This window comes from Mobula hypostoma, chromosome 1 (assembly GCF_963921235.1).
Source record: "Mobula hypostoma chromosome 1, sMobHyp1.1, whole genome shotgun sequence".
Lineage (NCBI taxonomy): Eukaryota > Metazoa > Chordata > Chondrichthyes > Myliobatiformes > Myliobatidae > Mobula > Mobula hypostoma.
The window spans coordinates 96,232,640-96,253,891 of NC_086097.1; the positions used below are offsets into that span (position 1 = coordinate 96,232,640).

The following is a 21,252-nucleotide window of genomic DNA, read 5'->3' on the forward strand; positions in this document are numbered from 1 at the left end:
CCAAGTAAAAAATAACAAAGTTTCAATACAATAATGACATAGGAAAACAAAAACTTAGCAGCAAGTTGTATTCCTGTTCTTAAAGTTATCACACCACAAAGCTACACAGTGTTTATTCAATACATTAGGAAGTTAATGGGAGTCTGCTTAAATGTTTTCATTCTCATAGTTATAAATCTTTATAGCACACTAGCATAGTAAAAATCATACATTGTGTAGTGCACAAGATTGAATGTTTATTGAGTGTATTACGTTACTCTTTACTGAGGGGGTGTTAGAAGGAGCATATTCTATTTGGGGATTATGCTAGAAAAGGCTATGGATATCCACTCACTTCACAATATCCTGAACAATCCCCCTCAGCCACCGCCCCCAGCCCCTTTAGTTTTCTGAACACATAAAAATGAATTTAAAGGATTGGACATGATTCATGAAACTGAGGAGGAAAATGAGGCATCAGGCAGCATAACATTTCTTTGAACGTTAAATAATAGGTAACAGGTAGTTAGATGTCCTGAAACATCAGTAACAAATATCGAGTATTTAACTGCTGACAGGTTAGGATATTTTCTCCTTGTTCCTTTAACACTAATTATAAATTTAACAAAGTCTCTCTCTATTCAGTAGTACTAGATAGTGAGGATATTACACTATAAAGAAAAACAACACAATAATTTGTTGTAATTACATTAAAAAAAATACAAACAACTTGGATGAATATTTGGGTGACACAGTAATGTAGTGGTTAGCACAATGCTTTAATGTACCAGTGATCTGGGTTGATTTTCTGCTGCTGTCTGTAAGGAGTTTGTGTGACTGTGTCAGTTTTCTCCAGGTGCTCTAGTTTCCTCCCATAGTCCAAAGATGTACTGGTTGGTGGGTTAATTGGTCATTTTAAATTGCCCTGTGTTTAGGCTAGTGTTAAATCATGGGTTGCCGGGTGGCATGGCTCAAACAGCTAGAAGGGCCTATTCCACACAGTAGTTCAATAAATAAATATATAAATAAACATTCATAAAAAATCTTTCTTGCTGAAAGTGGAATGTAAGTTACTATACAAAAACATTCAAAACTTATTAAAAAGAAGGAAAAGTCATGATTACATTCTGTAAAATAGTTGATCTGATTTCATCTGGAAATAAAACATTGTGAAACCTGCTGAACTGCTGAGTTCCTTCAGCATTTTGTGTGTGCTACTGTGAAATCTAAATATCCATTTAGATATAACCTGCTCATGTCAACAATATTAATATGCAACTGAATAATATCATTAAAGGACTAGAAGTTCCCTTTCAAGAAACAGAAATGTTGGAATTTAATGCTTGGAAGAAAAGGGGCTGGGAAATTCAGAGTGTTAAATGGAAGGTGCCTTTACATTTACTTCTTATGACAATGCACAGCTAGAATCTCACAAGTGTTTAGAGACAAGATTTCACAATCTGTTACACTCAGCATACTCAATAAACAGAGTAATCAGTTATATAAAAGTGCTTTAAACAGTGCATTACAAGATAGCAAAATGAACATTTTGTATTTCAGACACTACTGGCAATTACTTCAACCCATTGTATAAAGGATGAGTTAGATTATTCTGGTGAGTGTTTCACACAAGTGAAAAGAAGGTAGAAATTACACATACCACTTTATGTACTACAAACATCACAGCTTCAATTAGTAATACAGGCTCTCCTCCTTTAATAAATAAACTAGAAATATAAATACTGAGTGTTAATTCTAACTCTTATAAAATAATAGATCACTAAAGAAATTTTTGCAAAAGCAAACTTTCATAACAACTCTGATGCTACTCTACAATCAAAGTACTATTTCCATTCTCCAGTCTATGATTATTTCTACTCTGTATCAGTTCATTCAAGTTTCAGAGTCTTTATGGGTGTGAATGCAGGAGCATTAGAACATCAGGTAATGATTACAATTTGTGCCCTTTTTAAACACAGTTAATCCTGACTGTGGCACAGAATTACTTTCCCTTTTATTAGGGCTAATAGTACAACAATTTATGCCTGGCATCAAGTTACTTATAAGAAGGCAGATTAAAATTATGAACAGTTTATTAAAATATCATTTGAATAACTTAACAGTCACAAGTCTTCACTCAAAATGTTATCAAATGGAATTTTCATTTGAATTTTAGAATTAGTTTCATTTAAACTTTCACCTCAACTTCTTCCCCACCACTTAGCACTTTATAGCCTTATATTGGAGATTTCCCATTTCCATGCTACCGTTTGGACTTTGGCTCCATTAATTTACCAGAGAGCATAAAACTTGCATCATTGGGGACTTTTAGGAAAGAAACACCTTGTTGTGTGGTTTCTTTTTAAGGATATAATGCCCAACTTTCTTACTGAAGCACCGAAGGCTCTTGAGACACACTATTAGCTATTCTCCAAGGCATTACCCACTCAAAGTAAGATTCAATGCCATGTGTTTTTATGCAGTTAAAGCATTCTCTGGACAATTTACTGACATGTTTACCAAGAACTGGTGGGTTGAAACATTGGATCAACAGTCTCTTAACATGTGTTATCTGCACTCCTTTGTACAAAGGCATGTTTCTCTTACACTGCATATCAAAGCATCTATTATATATAATACAGAATGTTCTACTATGTGGCCACATAATAACCCCTACAGTATGTTATAAAGTGAGGGGAGACCTATTCATAGACTAATCCGGAACGGAAGAGGCCTTCAGCCCAATTTGTCCTTGCCCATCAAGATGTCCATCTAAACTAGTTCCATTTGCCCATGTTTGGTGTACATCACTCTAAATTTATGTGATACAACTAATGTATCAGCTGCTTTGCTGAGATAACTAATCAATTACTTACTACTTCTACTCTAGATTGACAATACAGTTATGCTATTACATTTAATTTCTGCATACAATTCAGAGTCTGCAATTTTTGCATCCACTTATTCTAACAGAAAAAAATGTGAGAGACTTTATACCAAGTTCTACAGAGGAAAGAGTAATGGGTTGTAGTTTGTTTGTGACTGTTGAGTTTAAAAAAAAACAATAAGCCAGTATTCTTCTGTTGATTAAGAAAGGAAGTTCTGAAGTACTTTCACATCAGACTCGAGCCTTGCATAACAAGCTTTGCACTCTCCCCCACTATCTTTGCACCCACATTTTACAAGTTAATCCCAACATTGATTGAGGAACTATTTTGTTGGCATAGCAGTACTTTATGAAGATATAATGCTAAACTAAACATAATGCATTTTAGAAGATGTCAGTAGGTTCTTGTCCTTCAGCATAATATATTACAGGAGGCATAATGTCATATTCTATTGCTTTTAAAATTAACAACTACTTGATGCTTTGAACATGCATAGGGAAATATTCTGAATTTGCACTGCTTATGGCTGATGCATAATAAGTGATCATGAGCATATTACCCCCTCCCCACCCTCCCACCTCACCATTTGCACAGGTTTTAAAGCTAACGACTGTGCAATATTCCCAATACATGGCAGTACAACTAGGAAAAGTTAATTACCATGTCATAACTTAGCAGGCCACTGTTGCACCTGAGCTTATGTGCAGAGAACATAGCAAAGGAATTAAAATGGAGGGCCAATACTTGACATTGTATGTAGCTCTATGTCACTTAACATACAGTTTCTCTCACTGCAGTTAGCAGTGGGCTCTCTCCTTGGAGGTATCAACTGTGGTCTAATGACAGTTATTTTCCTGTTCAACTGGGTAAAAAAACATAAAAGGGATGGTTTTTGTGTAAATTCATGATAATTCACATACTACATTTACAAATGTAATTGTATCATGTATTACTTGTTAAATGTAATTAATTTTAAATGTTATGACATATTACATAAATATAAAGTTTGTTATGTAAATTTACTACAAACCACCAATTACATGTTAGTTAACCCTGTTTTTCCTTCCAGATGCTGCCAGACCCACTGAGTATTTCCAGCATTTTAAGCTTACTTTAGATTTCTAGCATCAACAGTGCTTTTGTTTTAAATCACATTATTAAACTTTGGAGAGGAAAAAAGAATAATATATTTATATTTGTTCTTCACCTGTTGCTCAGAATTGCAAATCCCAATAGAGAGCTGGGCAATAATATGGTCTGAAAGCGATTTCAAGGTTTTTTGCCCCTAGATTGTGGTAGGCATATAATGCTCTACAGATTTTTTAATCATTCATTGGTGATGGCAGAAGCAATGATATGAAACTCCTTAAGTGCTGCTAAAGCTGCTTTCATCTAGACAAGCAAAGAGTATCTTATCATATCCTTAACCTTGGATCTGTAGATGATGGAGTCATTTTTGGAAGTTGGAAGCAGAGTTCATAATTATTTCTGAATTGCTACTGTGGGCACAATATTTATATGCCTCATTCAATTAAGCTTTTGGTTAGAGCACATCTACAGATAGTTCATGTGGGGATATCAAATAAAGAACCACAAATGGGAATATCAAATATTTACTCTTCTTTGGTTGTTCTTTGCAGTAGAACAACTTGAACCAACTTGGGAATATAAAGGGATCGCAGATTAATTGGAAAGTTTAAGAGCTGCAATCCAAAAATAAATCTTAGTTTAAAAGGTACTGAAGAAAGAAAATCAAATTCCAGCTTTCCAGTTTCTCTTGAGCATGATATCTTTTCTGTAATGATTTTTGGTTATAGAATGAGTAGGTTAATAGTGTTGCAATATATGCAGTAGGTCAGGAAGAATGCACGATGATTATCATTATATACATAGCAGGAGCTGCAAGTTAATAATACTATACTGCAAAGAGAAAAGGTACTATATGCACTCTTATTTGAATGAATTCACAATAAAGGTATGTAGTTGTTTTGGGACAAGATGTGAAAGGTGAACTGAGCAGAGATGAAATCCTATAAACTGGACTTTTTTTGATTATTTACTTTTCAGACTCTATGAACATTTCCAGATGGTGCCTATTTACATGGTTAATTAATTTGTTCGTAAAAAAAACATGATAATGTAGGATTCCACAAATACCCATAACTGAATGAAAGTAGAGACACATTCTGATGCTTCTCCTCTTAGGTATTCCCTTGGGATCAGGCTTGAATTGCTTCTGCTCCACTTTCTGAGTAACTGATGTGTCAACATGGACCTGCAGTGTCTGCTAAAGGTGACAAAGTTGGTGGGTAATTGGGAGGTGGTACACTCCTTCCATTCTTTATTCTGGACTTCTATGACTTCCTGACACCTTGACTCAAAGTCCTCAGGGCCATCCTGAACGATCTTTCTCTTCTTTGAGTGGTTGTGGGGCAGGAACTCCCAAGAGTCAGTGAAGATATTGTTCTCAATGTGGCCACGAGAACTTCTTTGAATATTTTTTCTCTGTTCAGTTATTATGTGGCAGACAGATTTGAACAGCTGCAAAGAATATTTAGAACTCATGCACGAACCTGCTTGACATTTTACAGAGTCCTCTTTTCTCTACTATAATTCAAATATACCCAATAAGAAGACATTTTTCATCCCCCGCTAACATCTTCCAATTTTTTTCATTATGGCTCAGGGCAGATGGTAGAATTCTAGTATTGTATCAGCTAGGTAGCAATTTACTGGTACATTGGTCTTTACAAAAGGAAGTGTGCCTTGCTGAATTTTACAGGGCTTTTGTAAGATCTCATCTAATATTGACAGTGGAGGTTTGGTTTCTGTACCTAAAGGAGAACACTCTTGCCTTGGAATGAGTGCCAGGTAAATTTATTAAACTGAACCCCAAGATGTGTGAGTCATCCAAAGAAGAGACACCAAGTAACGCCAGCCTACACTCTCTGGAATTTAGAAGAATGGGAGGTGATCTCATTGAGGCGCTGCTGTTTCCTGTGTCCCTTGAGAAATTTGTTTCTGCAGAAATCAGTATATCACTGGAATTTTCTGACTCGGAGGCTGTAGCTGGTCAAGCCTAAGGCCATGAAAAAGATAGCCTTTTGAGCACAGAGGACATTGTAATTGAGAGGAATAGTGAGTAAGACAGAGAATCCATCATCTGTTTTGAAAGACACAACAGATCCAAGGGGCTTATTAGCACTTCCGTTTCTAATTCTCATATTATGATGCTACAAGATAAAAATAGTGCAATATCGATGAGCACGACTTGCATAAACTAATGTAGGTAAACAACATTTGGATGAAGGTCATGTTTACATTGTGAAATATCGGATTTGACTTGGGCAGTTCCATGAAAGCATCCCGTGGTTCTCCTAAATGACCGGCCCACAATTCCTCTTAGATACAATGGCCTACAACAGTGATGTTCCTACTATAATTCTGTACACAAGGTCATGTGGTCATCATAAATCTTGACTTCTTTCTTTACCTCACTGAAGGTCACACATTACTAGTTCTGATACCAGAATTGATGAAAAAGGGATCGAGAAACCAACCTGTTATCCTGCTCTAATGATTGCTAACACTTTCACTTCACCAGTCATGGGCAGGTTTCATCACTGCCACCAATTAAGTCTATTCACTGCAAAGCCAAAGGAAGCACATGAATAATCAGGACAATGCTAAATATCGAGTTTGCTAACTGTGTATGAGGACTTTATCTACTAATAAGTAAAACACACTGAAATAATACAAACTCTCTAAGACAGACTTCTGATACAGTGATTCTGATTTTGGAAACTTGTATGCAATTAACCCTGAAAGTTCAGTAAAGGAATTCGGTACATCTATAGATCATACACATTAGCCCAAATAAATAGCAAAGAACACCTATAAAACTCAGCACATTTCAAGCTATTGTGAAAAGAATGTGAATTGGTGCCATGAAAAGAAATTATAGTTTTCTTGGAGATGTCAGTTTCTTTACATGAAATAGAAAATGTTGCTGCTAAAGGGAATAAAACTGCCAGCTTATTAGTGTCTAAAGTCTGTCTCTTCAAATGTATTTGAATAAGGAGTGATCTTTTGTAACTTGGTGAAAATTTTAACCTTTTACCACCAGTCTGTCATGATTTATGATATTTTGTGGTTATTAAACAACAGGATAAAATACCACAGTAAGAGATGTTGTATTCAAAGTTAGATTGACAACACAACAGAAAGACATTCTGTAGCAAGATAAAAGCCCTCTAAGCTTCTTCTGGTTAACAACACTGGGCTTAGCTCCTTTTGACGAGGGTATTTCGTATTGCTTCCAAATTTTTCTGGGCTTCTGTGTCCTATATTAAGAGAAAAAATTGGACTTAGTGTAAATCATTATCTTTGAGTGAAGGTGGGAACTATGCTAAATATCTGAATACTGTTTCAATAATGATAAGTCTTAATACAAAACTATTAGTAGAGTGGTCATGTTAGTGTTTTAATACTGTTTTTATAGATAATTTTAAAATGATATCTAGTATTACTAAGGTCCAAAAATTGCTTTTTATTTATGTATTTAGTTCAACCTATTGATAAACAGGGATTTTTAGTCAACTCGACAATATAGAAGAGTTTTTAGAAAGTAGTCTCATGCAGACATGATACTAATTCTTTGTTGAACTGCACTTACGTCTTTTGATTTGATAGGCAATTCAGATGCCAAGTCTAGCCAATGTAGGGCTGTTGCATTGTTGCCAAGGTCCCTGTAGCACTGTTGAGTACCAAAACAGTTCCAGATTACATCCAACACATCAAATCAAATGGACTTCTTCATTAATATTAAATTTCAAGATTCAGCCAGCATTTATTTGAATTAGTTTACACATTTAATTGTTGAGAAATAAGCAGAATCACTGTATGAAAAATAGATAAAGAACACTGATATAGGAACAGAAATTATGTAATTATGTTCAAAAAGATAAAATAGAATCCCAGTAGAGTACGAACAAGGTTGGGGTATGCAATCATCAGGAGATGAAAAGCAACACACACAAAATGCTCGAGGAACTCAACAGGTAAGGTAGCATCTATGGAAAAGTGTACAGTCACCATTTAGGCCGAAGCCCTTCTTCAGGACTCATAAGGAAGTGGGAAATGCCAGAATAAAAAGGGAGGGGAGAGGAAAGAGGCAAGCTAGAAAGTGATAAATGAAGCCAGGTGGGTAGGAACAGTCAAGACCTGGAGAAGAAGAATCTGATAGGAGAGCAGAGTGGACAATAAGAGAAGGGGAAGGAGGAGGGGACCCAGGGAGAAGTAATAGGCGGGTGCGAAGAAGTAAAAGGTTAGAGTGGGGATTAGAAGAGGGGGAGGGGAAATTTGTTCACCAGAAGGAGAAATCAATATTCAAGCCATCAGGTGGAGTGTAGTCAGATGGAATATAAGGTGTTAATCTTGTTATCAGTAGATGAAGATACACACCCAAATCCTCTACTTTGCGATTTTACATTACAGATACTACCTAACAAGTCTTTTATTTCCAGCATTTTTATTCTTATTTTTGACAAAAATAACTGTTACTTCCTCAGTGAAAGTATTCAATAGTATTATGCAAAGTTACATCAACGGCTTGGTATGCAGTGTACAAAAAAGAATAGTGTTGTTAACCAAAGAGGATGAAATGTTATTTTTGGTCTTGTAGAACTCAAGAGGAATTCATTGGCTTTACCAATATATAGCAGAATGTTCTGGGCTTTCTAGGGAATTGAGAAACCAGGCAGCCAAAAATGCTATTAGGTACATGATACATTTCCTGTTTTCTTTATTGCTCACTCTCTTATCGACCCCACTGGATTCAATCACATGACCCTTCCAGGGAATTGAGAAACTAGGCAGCCACAAATACTACAGGGTACATGATACACTTCCTATTTTTTTAAATTGTTTATTATCTAGGCTTCTTATCATCCCCACCGGATTCTATCACATAACCCTTGCTTAACACAACAATTCCCATTTTTTGAAATTGTTCTTGTTCAGAGATGACTTAATCAAATCAACTAAAAGTGGACACAATGATATCCCCACTGATAATCTGATAAACCAGAGAACATTTCCAAATATAAAGTTGTTAGTGAGGTTTTATTTGGTAAGATAGAAGGTGCAGGCCTATGAAAAGGGCAGAGTGTGACTCAGACCTGAAGTTACCTGAGGCCAGCCACTGGCTGATCTGGCTAAACTGGTTTGAGTTGGCATGACTCAGGGAGAACAAGTCTAGTCAAAGAGCAATAAAGTAATATCACTTATAGGGTTGGGTCAGATCCAGTGAGAAACTAATACAGGTTAGCCAGATAAGCAGTGCAAAATCTGGACACTCACAAGAAAGACTCCATGCCAGGAATTTCAATTATTTGGCCAACAGGAGATCCTATACTTAATAAATTGGAGTGGTAGTCTGAATGAGCATTGGTACAAGGGGAACAGTTGTTGACCTGGGGACAACTTAATTCACAGAGATATTTGCATAGGTACAATAAAGTGTGAGTTTCGAATTAAGTACATTTGCGCCATAATTTACCTAATCTTTTTGACCAAGGCATGGGTCAACAAACTAAATTACTTGTACTGCACAGCACCCTTTAGTCATAAAAACTGACAACCTAGACTGATCTTGTACTTAACTAATACCCTTGCAAATAACCTTTCTAAAATAGGTCACAGAATTAAAAACCAGCATTTCAGAACATCAAAGGGCTTCACAAGCAGTTACCACTTATAGTGGTGCTAGAAAGTTTGTGAACCCTGTATAATTTTCTCTATTTCTGCATTAATGTTACGTAAAATGTGATCAGATCTTCACGCAAATCCTAAAACTAAATAAAGAGAACTCAACTAAATATATAACACAAAAATCATTATACTTGTTCATTTGCTTATTGAGAAAAAATGATCCAATATTTCATGTACTTGTTGGAAAAAGTATGTGAACCTCTGGGGTAATGCCTTTTACAAAAGCTTTTTGGAGTCAGGTGTTCCAATCAATGAGATGAGATTGGGGGTGCGGTTTATCGAGGTCCCCTGCCCTATAAAAAAGACACACAAAGTCAGGTTTCTGACAGAGTCTGCTCTTCTCAAGAAAGATCCATTTATGTGCACCCTGTCTCAATCAAAACAACTTTCAGAGGACCTTAGAAGAATTGTAGAGATGCATGAAGCTGTAAAAGGTTACAAAAGATCAGAGTGTACATCAGTCCACAGTAAGAGAAGTTGACTGTTGCTGCATTCCCTAGGAGAGGGCATCCTGCAAAGGTCACACCAAGAGCACAACACGCAATACTGAAGGAAGTGAAAAAGAACCCAAGGGTAACAGCAAAAAGACCTGCAGAAGTCTCTAGAACTTGCAAAAGTCCCTGTTCATGTGTCCACTACAAGAAAAACACTGAACAAGAAGGACACCGCAGAGGAAACCACTGATCTCCAAAAAAAAAATTGCTGCACGTCTCAAGTTTGCAAAAGACCACTTGGGTTTTCTACAACACTTCTAGGACAATGTTCTGAGGACAGATGAGACAGAAGTTGAACTTTTTGATAGAAATACAGATTGCTATGTTTGAAAGAAAAAGGGAACTGCATACCATCATCAACTGTGAAGCATGGTGGAAAGAGCATCATGGTTTAGGGCTGCTTTGCTGTCTCAGGGCCTGGACAGCTTGTAATTGTTGAGGGAACAATGAATTCAAAATTGTATTAAGACATTTTACAGGAGAATGTCAGGGTAATAGTCCGTCACCTGAAGCTTAATAGAAGTTGGATAACGCAAAAAAGACCATGATCTGAAAGACAAGGGTGAATCAAAAACAGAATGGTACAAAGAAAATTTGTGTTTTGGAATCGCTGAGTCAAAGTCCTGAACTTAATCTGATAGAAATGTTGTGGGAGGACCTGAAGCAAGCAGTTCATGCAATGAAGCCCACTAACATCCCAAAGCTGAAGCAGTCCTGTAAGGAGGAATGGCCTAAAATTCCCCTAAGCCGAAGTGCAGGACTGATCAATAGTTACCAGAAACGTTTGGTTGAAGTTTTTGCTGTACTAGTGGGGCACACTAATTACTGAATGCAAAGGTTCACATACTTTTCCAACAAATATATGTAATATGGATCATTTTTTTCAATAAATGAATAACTATAACATATTTTGTGTAATTTATTTAATTGGGTTCTCTTTGACTAGCTTTTGGACATGTGAAGATCCGATCACATTTTAAATCATATTTATGCCAAAATAGAGAAGATTCTACAGGGTTCACAAACTTTCCAGCACCACTGTAAATGCAAACAGACTATGCAATCAGTTTATGTATGGCAAGGTATCATCGACAACAACTGGGTAAACAACAGGAAAATTGTTTTGATGATGTTATTTGAGAAATTAATAGGACACTAACTCCTTTGCCCTTCCTCAAAAAATGCCATGAGATTTTTTCAAACCTGTATCTTAAGCAGAGGGGTCTTGGTTGATCACCCCATTCAAAACAGGGTACATATTTTTGAAAGTTCACACACCTGTGGGAATTTTTTGAACTGAACCACTGAACCAAGAGTATAATGACTGTCACTGAACCACTGGAACTTGGCAGAATTAGAAGCTGACGACTCTTCAGGAGAATGGGAACAAACATATTTTGGCTTAGATTGTCTGACAGAGCAAACTGGGCTCTTCTACTGTTCTTTGATTTGTACAAAGAACTGCAATTAGAAGAGTGTATTCATACCTTTTCCCATTAACAGCACCATCAGTGCAGCACTTCTCCCTTGAGTGCTAACCTAAATTATATTTCTTATGATAATGATACCTCCTGCGCTGTTCAATACACTCCTGCACCACATTCTCTCTCCCACCAATCAACTATACGAGGAGTGATTTACAGCTACCAATTAATCTAGAAGCATGCAGCTTGGATTATGGAGTGAACTAGAGCACCGAGGAGAAAATCCACACTGTTATAGGGAGAATATACAAACTCCACAAAGACAGCATCAGATGTCAGAATCAAACAAGGATAGTTAAAGCTGTGATGCTTTGCTGAGCCATGATGCTGCCCCAAAATATTCTTAAACAGGATTTGAAGGCATGATCTTTTGACTGAGATGAGAATGCTGTTGCTAAATCAGGATGGCACTTAGTGATCAGGAGTGTTAAGTCTGGCCAATCTTTTCACCTCCATGGCCAGTTATGATAAAACTGTATAGAAACATAGAAAACATACAGCACAATACAGGCTCTTCGGCCCACAAAGCCATGCCGAACATGTCCCTCTATGTTCCTATGTTTATCATTGTTCTACAAAATCTCTACTTCTTAGAATAGTTAATAGCATTAGTTAAAATAGCTTCATCCATCATCACTTTTCTACTAATGACTGTTGCAAACCTATATAGAACTCTATAAAGAAGGACATAAAATAGGTCACATGGAATCAAAGAATGCACTTAGTTACATTTTATCCTTAAACTTTATTCACAATGATAACTTACTTATGGATTACAGTAACCTGCCTAGTTTAATATAAACAATGTGTAGGGAGAGTTCTGAGGAAGATGGTGAGATAATTCAGCAATGGATCTTCCTGAATAATGAGGCATTGTCAGAAAAAAATCTAAACCTAAAGGTAAACCTAAACAAGGCAATGGCAACAAAAATACCTTTGCAATGTAGACAGAGTTGGATTTGGAGTACCCTGGATTCAACTCTTCAGCCTGTAAAACAATTGGTTAAGATTAACGATATTGTTTATTTTACATGGATTACAACTGCTACTTTTCTTTTAATGGAATTAGTTTAAGTTCATTGAAAAATGTCATGACAGATATTTTCACTATTGTATTAATCCCAGCTCAAAATCGTACGAGGAAAATGTAGTTATTGTTTAAACAATGTACTTTAATCCCAATTACAGAATGGCACTAATGAACTTTTGTAATTTCTTTGCCTTGAACTAAAGGCAGTTTCATGCTATGGACCCATCAGATTTCCAGTTTGACACTGATCCCACTGGGAAATCTATGACTTAACCCAATTAGTTTTTGTGAATTTAAGTCACTCTCACTCGTTGAAAATAAGGTATTCTAACAGACTGTTTCACTTAGTAACAAGTGCTGTATAGTATTTACTCTCATAATGTAATCAATTTATTTTCCTTGTATTAACATCTTCTTTTAAAATGTCTGGGCCAGCTTTTAAACTCAGTACTCAAGTAGAGGGAGAACAAACAAAGAACTTCTTAACTAAGGGATAAGTTTCTTGGTTCATACCAATGTTGGGTTATTATCAGCATTTCATCTAGTTGCTGAGCAATATTGTAAAATTAATGTACTCCTTGACATTTGGGTGTAAATAATTCTCCAAAAGTCTCAGTAAATCATTTGCATTTTGTATGTGGCTTATGTGTACCTAACTGGTATATTTCAGTTGCTTTTCTTTTTGAAGAATGGTCAAGACTTTGCTCACAGATTTGAGTATCTGGCATTCCATATACAGTACTGTGCAAAAGTCTTCGGCATATATATATATATATATAATGTCTAAGACCTCTTCACAGTACTGCAGTAATTTTATGTATTGCACTGTACCACTGCCACAAAATAAAAGCTATATATTGTATATGTCTAGGGTGTCTAAAACTTTTGCACAGTACTGTGTTTATCAATGTGGAGCAGACAGTGTGTTTCTAAATCTGGCGGGAGCAAAGAATGTTGAGAATGGTGAGGGTGGAGCGCTGCGGGAAGGGTATGGGGCAGGTGGCAGAGGAATGCCAGGGTCAGCGGGTGGTGTGGGTGGAATCATTTGATTCCAAACAATAGGTTTATTGATTATTACAGGATGTCTCTGGTGCTTTCCACTCCTTTCTCATTTTCCCAACCATGATTCCCCTTTCCCTGCCCCATCCCAGTCTCAGTCCATATATGATATACGTATATATATACTGTAGCTGAGATGTTTACAAAGTACTGTAACTCCAAGTGCAACTTGGTATCAAGCAATATACATACACTAGAGACTGAATGAATTCCAGGAGAATCTGCTGCCATCTGCCACAGTACAAGTAAGATTACATAATAAATTTGTTGTTTAATTGGTTCCATGTTTAAGTACATATAAAGGTACATATCCTTGGAAGTTGAAGAAGAAAAGAGGATATGGTGAAAAGGCAGCGAACACAGCTTTGTTTAAACTGTAACAGTTAACAAACTAGCATTCAGTCATGCTTTTTGGATCCTGTGCTGAAACAAAAATGATTCATGGTTGGCAAAAAATAAAAATCAGACAATAAAGCAAATTAGTAATGCTAAATACTCAACAAGTTTGTCAAGTTTGTCTGTGAAGTCTGTATTCCGGTTCACGGTCCGGTCCATTGACCCTTGCTCCAGGTTTTCCTGTCTACCCTGTCTCTATTCTTGTTGAGCTCTAATTGAGGCAGCTGATGCTCGTTGGGGCTGGCTGCATAAATACCTTCAGAGACCAGGGCGTGGCTGCTGGATTGTTCTTGTCCTTATTCCTTGTATCCCTTCTCCTGCCTTCTGTTTCCTCGCCTGAAGCCTTGCCGGTAACTCTGGCCTCGCCTGAAGTTCTTGTTTCGCCTTGCATTGCCTGAAGCCTTGCGTTGTTTTGCCGGTCACTCTCGCCTCGCCTGAAGTTCTCGTTTCACCTTGCATTGCCTGAAGCCTTGCCTTGTTTTGCTAGTAACTTTCGCCTCGCCTGAAGTTCTCGTTTTGCCTTGCAATGCCTGAAGCCTTGCCTGGTCTTGCTGGTAGCTCTCACCTCGTCTCGCCTGCAGTCTTGTCCTGGAGCCACCCTGTACCTAGCTCCCTTCCTGTCCCTTGCCTCTGCTCAGGCAAGCCAGGCCGTCTTGCCGTTACCTGCGGTTAGTTCTGTCCCTTTCTGTCCCTTGCCTCCATCGGGTAAGCCAGGCCGCCTTGCCGTTACCTGCGGTTAGTTCTGTCCCTTTCTGTCCCTTGCCTCCATCGGGTAAGCCAGGCCGCCTTGCCGTTACCTGCGGTTGGTTCTGTCCCTTCCTAATCCATGCCTCCGTCGGGTGGTGATCTGCACCCTGCCCAGGAGGAGCCTGCCTAGCCTCAAACCTGAAGACTCCAGCCTCCTGCCTAGCCTCAAGCCTGAAGACTCCAGCCTCCTGCCAAGCCTCGCCTCTAGCCTCAAGCCTGAAGACTCCAGCCTCGTCCTCCCTGCCTGCCAAGCCTCGCCCTTGCCTAGTTCTGGGATCCGAGCCACAGGCAAGACCCAGGTACTGGGTCTTTGTCCAGTCTCTGGCTCAGAGTCCAAGCCCGGGCTCCTAGCTCTCTTGTCCAGTCCTGTTCCGTGTTCCCGGTTTTCGTGTCCATGTCCTTGCCCTCACCCTGTATCCTAGTCCTGTCCCTAGTACTTCAGTGTCTGTGTCTTGCACTTGGGTCCGTTCCCAAAGTTAGGCAAAACAGAACCTTACTGAGGACGTCAGCCACATGTTGCATCACCATGCTGCACAACTTTAATAGTCTCTTGTTTCTCTTTATCAATAACTAATTTTAAATATCACATATACTTCTCATGAAGATTCCTATAGATAGAAGCAATAACTTACTTATTTTGCTCATTATTTACGCAACATTCAATAACAATCAATCACATGAAAATACTTGGTTTACCAAACCAGTTCTGGCACTGAGGAGAGAAATCCTATCAATTATTATACTTCTCCCATAGCCCTGCAAACTGTTCACTCTATCCTATTCCATTTTGAAAGCCCTGTCTGACAGATTCTATTCCTGCCAGCCACAATGACAGTGAGCTCCAGATCATAATTTCTCACTGCATAAAAATGTTTTTCTTTTATCACATCCTCTTGTATATTTAGATCTGTGCTCCTTCGTCCTTGAACAGTTCCTCTTCATTTAACCTGTCTAAACCAGTTATGATTTTATACTCCTCTCAATTGCCGTTGCTCCAAGGAGACCAATTCCAGTTTCTCTATCCTAACTTTACAGCTATAATATAAAGTCCATATAATACTTGTATTAAGACAATGACGTTAGTCCTACTAAAATTGATTTTTGAATTTCTTTTCCAATACCCTTCCAGCAGTCTGTCATACTGAACAGTGATGATTTATCAAATGGATGCAATTTTATCCTTTGCTTCCCCTTGTTGATTTCATATTCCCTCACCTAACTTCTTCATTTCTTAAACTAATTGTTTTTTTTAACCAGAGAAAAGCTCTTCAGCCAATTGTATGGGTAAAACAATTAAGCATGTAAAAATATATACAACTGTTCAATATTGTCAGCAATCAGTAATCTTCAGTCAGTTCTCGGGGTTAATCAAAATGAAATTATTATGCACTTAAATATGTAGGAACATGGAATAAGAAAGCATAATTCATACATTTCATCTACATACTTTGAAAACAACTTGAAAATATAATCTTCCAGAAATAGGAGGTGGATACAGAGCAAATAGGACTGGAGATTATAAAATAAAAATGTAAACTGAGGAAGACATGGTGAATCTGCAAGGGGGAAGTAACAAGCAGGGTGGACAAAGGAGAGGCACTGGATGTCATTTACTTGGATTTTCAAAAGGCATTTGATAAGGTGCCATGCATGAGGCTGCTTAACAAGATAAAATCCTATAGCGTTACAGGAAGGACACTGGCAAGGATAGAGGAATGGCTGACAGGCAGGAGGCAGCGAGTGAGAATAAAGGGGACCTTTTCTGGTTGGCTGCCAGTGACTAGTGGTGTTCCTCAGGGGTCAATATTGAGACTGCTACTTTTCACATTGTTTGTCAATGATTTAGGTAATGGAATTGATTACTTTGTGGCAAAGTTTGCAGATGATACGAAGATAGGTGGAAGGGTAGGTAGTACTGAGGAGGCAATGTGATTGCAGCAGGACTTAGACAAATTGGAAGAATGGGCAAAAAAGTGGCAGATGGAATACAGTGTTGGGAAATGCATGATAATGCATTTTGGTAAAAGGAATAATAGTGCAGACTATTATCTAAATGGGGAGAAAATTCAAACATCAGAGGTGCAAAGGGACTTGGGAGTCCTCTTGCAAGACTACCAGAAGATTAATTTATAGGTTAAGTCTGTGGTAAAGAAGGTATATGCATGGTTGGCATTTATTTAAAAGGGAATAGAATATAAAAGCAAGGAGATAATGATGAAGCTTTATAGAACACTGGTCAGTCTGCACTTGGAGTACTGTCAACAGTTTTGGGCCCCGTATCTCAGAAAGGATCTATTGTCATTGGAGAGAATCCAGAGGGGGTTCATGAGGATGATTCCATAAGACCATAAGGCCATAAGACAAAGGAGCAGAATTAGGCCACTTGGCCCATCGAGTCTGCTCCACCATTCAATCATGGCTGACCCCTTTTTCCCCTCCTCATCCCCGTTCCCCAGCTTCTCCCCATAATCTTTGATGCCATGTCCAATCAAGAACATATCAAGTTCTGCCTTAAATACACCCAACGACCTGGCCTCCCCAGCTGCCTGAGGTAACATATTCCACAAATACGCTACCCTCTGGCTAAAGAAATTTCTCCACATCTCTGTTTTAAATGGACGCCCCTCTGTCCTGAGGCTGTGCCTTCTTGTCCTAGAGTCTCCCACCATGGGAAACATTCTTTCCATATCTACTTTGTCTAAGCTTTTCAATATTCGACAGGTTTCAGTGAGATCCTCCCTGCCACATCCATCTAAATTCCAGCGACTACAGACCCAGAGCCATCAAATGTTCCTTGTATGATAACCCTTTCATTCCCAGATTCATCCTTGTGAACCTCCTCTGAACCCTCTTTATAAACGTTTGAGGTTGGCCAAGGTGCGACAACTGAAGGAGTGAGTGAGGGCATTGGCTGAGAAGGAGCAGTTGACTTAAAACCCGGTCGAGACCAGCCTGCAAGACAAACGTTCGAGGTTGGCCGAGGTGTGACAAGTGAAACGAATTAGTCAAATATCAGCCAATATAATCAAGGTTTGCTCTAGGGGAGCGGCCTTGTTGAGGGAAGTGTCTTGTGAGAAAAGTGCGAGTCTTTGGCTCGAGAGTCTTCGGCGAGGAGGCTGAGGGAGGAGACTACGCCACAGTTGGAGAGGGTGAGAAGTGGTGAAGAGATGACAGGTCAACTGATTCAGTGTGCTGCTTGCATGATGTGGGAGGTCAGGGACGTTGATGGTGCCTCTGGCTGCTACAAATGTGGAAAGTGTGTCCAGGTTCAGCTCCTGAAGGACTGTGTTGAGACAATGGAGAAGCAAACAGGAGTTTTCTGGACAGGACCTATAGTGACATCGTTACACCGAAGATACGGGAAGAGAGAGGGGGGGCGACTATGAGGAAGGGATGGATGCTTGGAGTACAGGATAACCCGGGGGATGTGCCTTTTGAAAACAGGTTCACCCTCTTGGAAGCTGTCGGGACAGAAGACAGTGCCAGTCTGAGAGGTGGACGGGTCTGCAAGTCAAAAATTGGTGCTGAAATAAAGCAGAAGAGATAGACCGTCAGGCAGAGCCGTGGTAGTAGGGGACTCCATAGTGAGAGGTACAGATAGGGGTTTCTGCAGCAACAGGTGAGATTTAAGGATGGTGTGTTGCCTCCCTGGTGCCAGGATCAAGGACATCACAGACCGATTGCAGGGCATCCTCAAGGGAGAAGGTGATCAGCCGGAGGTGGTGGTGCATGTCGGCACAAATGATGTCGGGAAGAAGATGAGAGACATTTTGCAGCGTGACTTCAGAGAACTCGGAAGAAGGCTGAAAAGCAGGACATCCAGGGTGGTTATCTCGAGTTTGCTTCCAGTTCCTTGTGTTGGAGGGGACATGAACAGGGAGGTAGGGGATCTGAATGTGTGGCTGAGGAGCCGGTGCGGGGAGCAGGGATTTAGATTCTTGGACCACTGGGATCTGTTTTGGGATAAGGATGAATTGTACAGAAGGGACGGATTACACCTTAACAGACGGGGGACCAGCGTTCTGGCAGGCAGGTTTGCCACTGCTACATGAGTGTGTTTAAACTAAGTAGTGGGGGGGGGGGAGGGGATGAACTGGAAATATAAGAATGGAGTTAAAGGGAAAGAGAGAATAAGAAAAATTAAGAGACCACAGAATTAAAGGGGCAGAAAGCTCAAGAAGGGATTGGAGAGTATGGCAAAGCGCAATAGGAATCGATGTGAAAGGTGAGGGGAGTAAAAGTATTACTTTAAAAGGATTAAAAGTATTATATATGAATGCACGGAGTATAAGAAATAAAGTGGATGAGCTTGAGGCTCAGCTGGAAATTGGCAAGTATGATGTTGTGGGAATAACAGAGACATGGCTGCAAGAGGACAAGGGCTGGGAAATGAATATTCAGGGCTATACATCCTATCGAAAGGACAGACAGGTTGGCAGAGGGGGTGGGGTGGTTCTGTTGGTGAGGAATGAAATTCAGTCACTTGCGAGGGGGGACATAGAATCAGGAGATGTAGAGTCAGTATGGATAGAACTGAGAAACTGTAAGGGCAAAAAGACCCTGGTGGGAGTTATCTACAGGCCCCCAAACAGTAGCCTGGATAGAGGCTGCAGGTTAAGTCAAGAGTTAAAACTGGCATGTCGCAAAGGTAATTCTACGGTTGTTATGGGGGATTTTAACATGCAGGTAGACTGGGAAAATCAGGTTGGTACTGGACCCCAAGAAAGGGAGTTTGTGGAATGCCTCAGAGGTGGATTCTTAGAGCAGCTTGTATTAGAGCCTACTAGGGAGAAGGCAATTCTGGATTTAGTGTTGTGTAATGAGCCAGATTTGATAAGGGAACTCGAGGTAAAGGAGCCATTAGGAGGTAGTGACCATAATACGATAAGTTTTAAACTACAATTTGAGAGGGAGAAGGGAAAATCGGAAGTGTCAGTATTGCAGTTGAACAAAGGGGACTATGGACACATGAGGGAGGAGCTGGCAAAAGCTGACTGGAAAGATACCCTAGCAGGGATGACAGTGGAACAACAATGGCAGGTATTTCTGGGAATAATACAGAAGGTGCAGGATCAGTTCATTCCAAAGAGGAAGAAAGATCCTAAGGGGAGTAAGGGGCGACCGTGGATGATAAGGGTAGTATAAAAATAAAAGAGAGGAAGTATAACATAGCAAGGATGAGTGGGAAGCCAATGGATTGGGAGACCTTTAAGGAGCAACAGAAGATAATTAAAAAGGCAATACGGGGGGAAAAGATGAGGTACAAAGGTAAGCTAGCCAAAAATATAAAGGAGGATAGTAAAAGCTTCTTTAGGTATGTGAAGAGGAAAAAATTAGTTAAGACCAAAGTTGGGCCCTTGAAGACAGAAGCCGGTGAAATTATTATGGGGAACAAGGAAATGGCAGATGAGCTGAACAGGTACTTTGGATCTGTCTTCACTAGGGAAGACACAAACAATCTCCCAGATGTAATAGTGGCCAGAGGACCTAGGGTAACAGAGGAACTGAAGGAAATTCGCATCAGGCACAAAATGGTGTTGGGTAAACTGATGGGACTGAAGGTTGATAAATCCCCAGGCCTGATGGACTGCATCCCAGCATACTTAAGGAGGTGGCTCTAGAAATCGTGGACGCATTGATAATCACTTTCCAGTGTTCTATAGATTCAGGATCAGTTCCTGCGGATTGGAGGGTAGCTAATGTTATCCCACTTTTTAAGAAGGGAGGGAGAGAGAAAACAGGCAATTATAGACCAGTTAGTCTGACATCAGTGGTGGGGAAGATGCTGGAATCAATTATAAAAGATGTAATAACGGCATATTTGGATAGCAGTGGCAGGATTGGTCCGAGTCAGCATGGATTTATGAAGGGGAAATCATGCTTGACTAATCTTCTGGAATTTTTTGAGAATGTAACTATGAAAATGGACTTGGGAAAGCCAGTGGATGTAGTGTACCTGGACTTTCAGAAAGCGTCTGATAAGGTCCCACATAGGAGGTTAGTGTGCAAAATTAGAGCAAATGGTATTGGGGGTAGGGTACTGACATAGATAGAAAATTGGTTGGCAGACAGGAAACAAAGAGTAGGGATTAATGGGTCCTTTTCAGAATGGCAGGCAGTGACTAGTGGGGTACCGCAAGGCTCGGTGTTGGGACCACAGCTATTTACAATATACATTCATGATTTAGATAAAGGAATTAAAAGTAACATTAGCAAATTTGCAGATGACACAAAGCTGGGTGGCAGTGTGAAATGTGAGAAGGATGTTATGAGAATGCAGGGAGACTTGGACAGGCTGGGTGAGTGGGCAGATGCAGTTTAATGTAGATAAATGTGAGGTTATCCACTTTGGTGGCAAGAACAGGAAGGCAGATGACTATCTGGATGGTGTCAAGTTAGGAAAA

General features: G+C 39.4%; 1 protein-coding gene across 3 annotated transcripts in view; it reads right to left on the minus strand.

The window, feature by feature from the left end:
* Nucleotides 1–4,228: 4,228 nt before the first annotated feature.
* LOC134360215 (regulator of microtubule dynamics protein 3-like) overlaps nucleotides 4,229–21,252 on the minus strand; it is a 340,314-nt gene continuing 323,290 nt past the window's right edge. For all 3 annotated transcript variants that reach the window (XM_063074500.1, XM_063074414.1, XM_063074327.1), the window contains 3 exons: nucleotides 12,551–12,604; nucleotides 7,543–7,623; nucleotides 4,229–7,210 (listed from right to left, as the gene is read on the minus strand). In XM_063074500.1, the coding sequence (XP_062930570.1) occupies nucleotides 7,151–7,210; nucleotides 7,543–7,623; nucleotides 12,551–12,604 (195 nt within the window). In that variant the 3' untranslated portion in view covers nucleotides 4,229–7,150. The remainder of the gene's footprint in view (nucleotides 7,211–7,542; nucleotides 7,624–12,550; nucleotides 12,605–21,252) is intronic.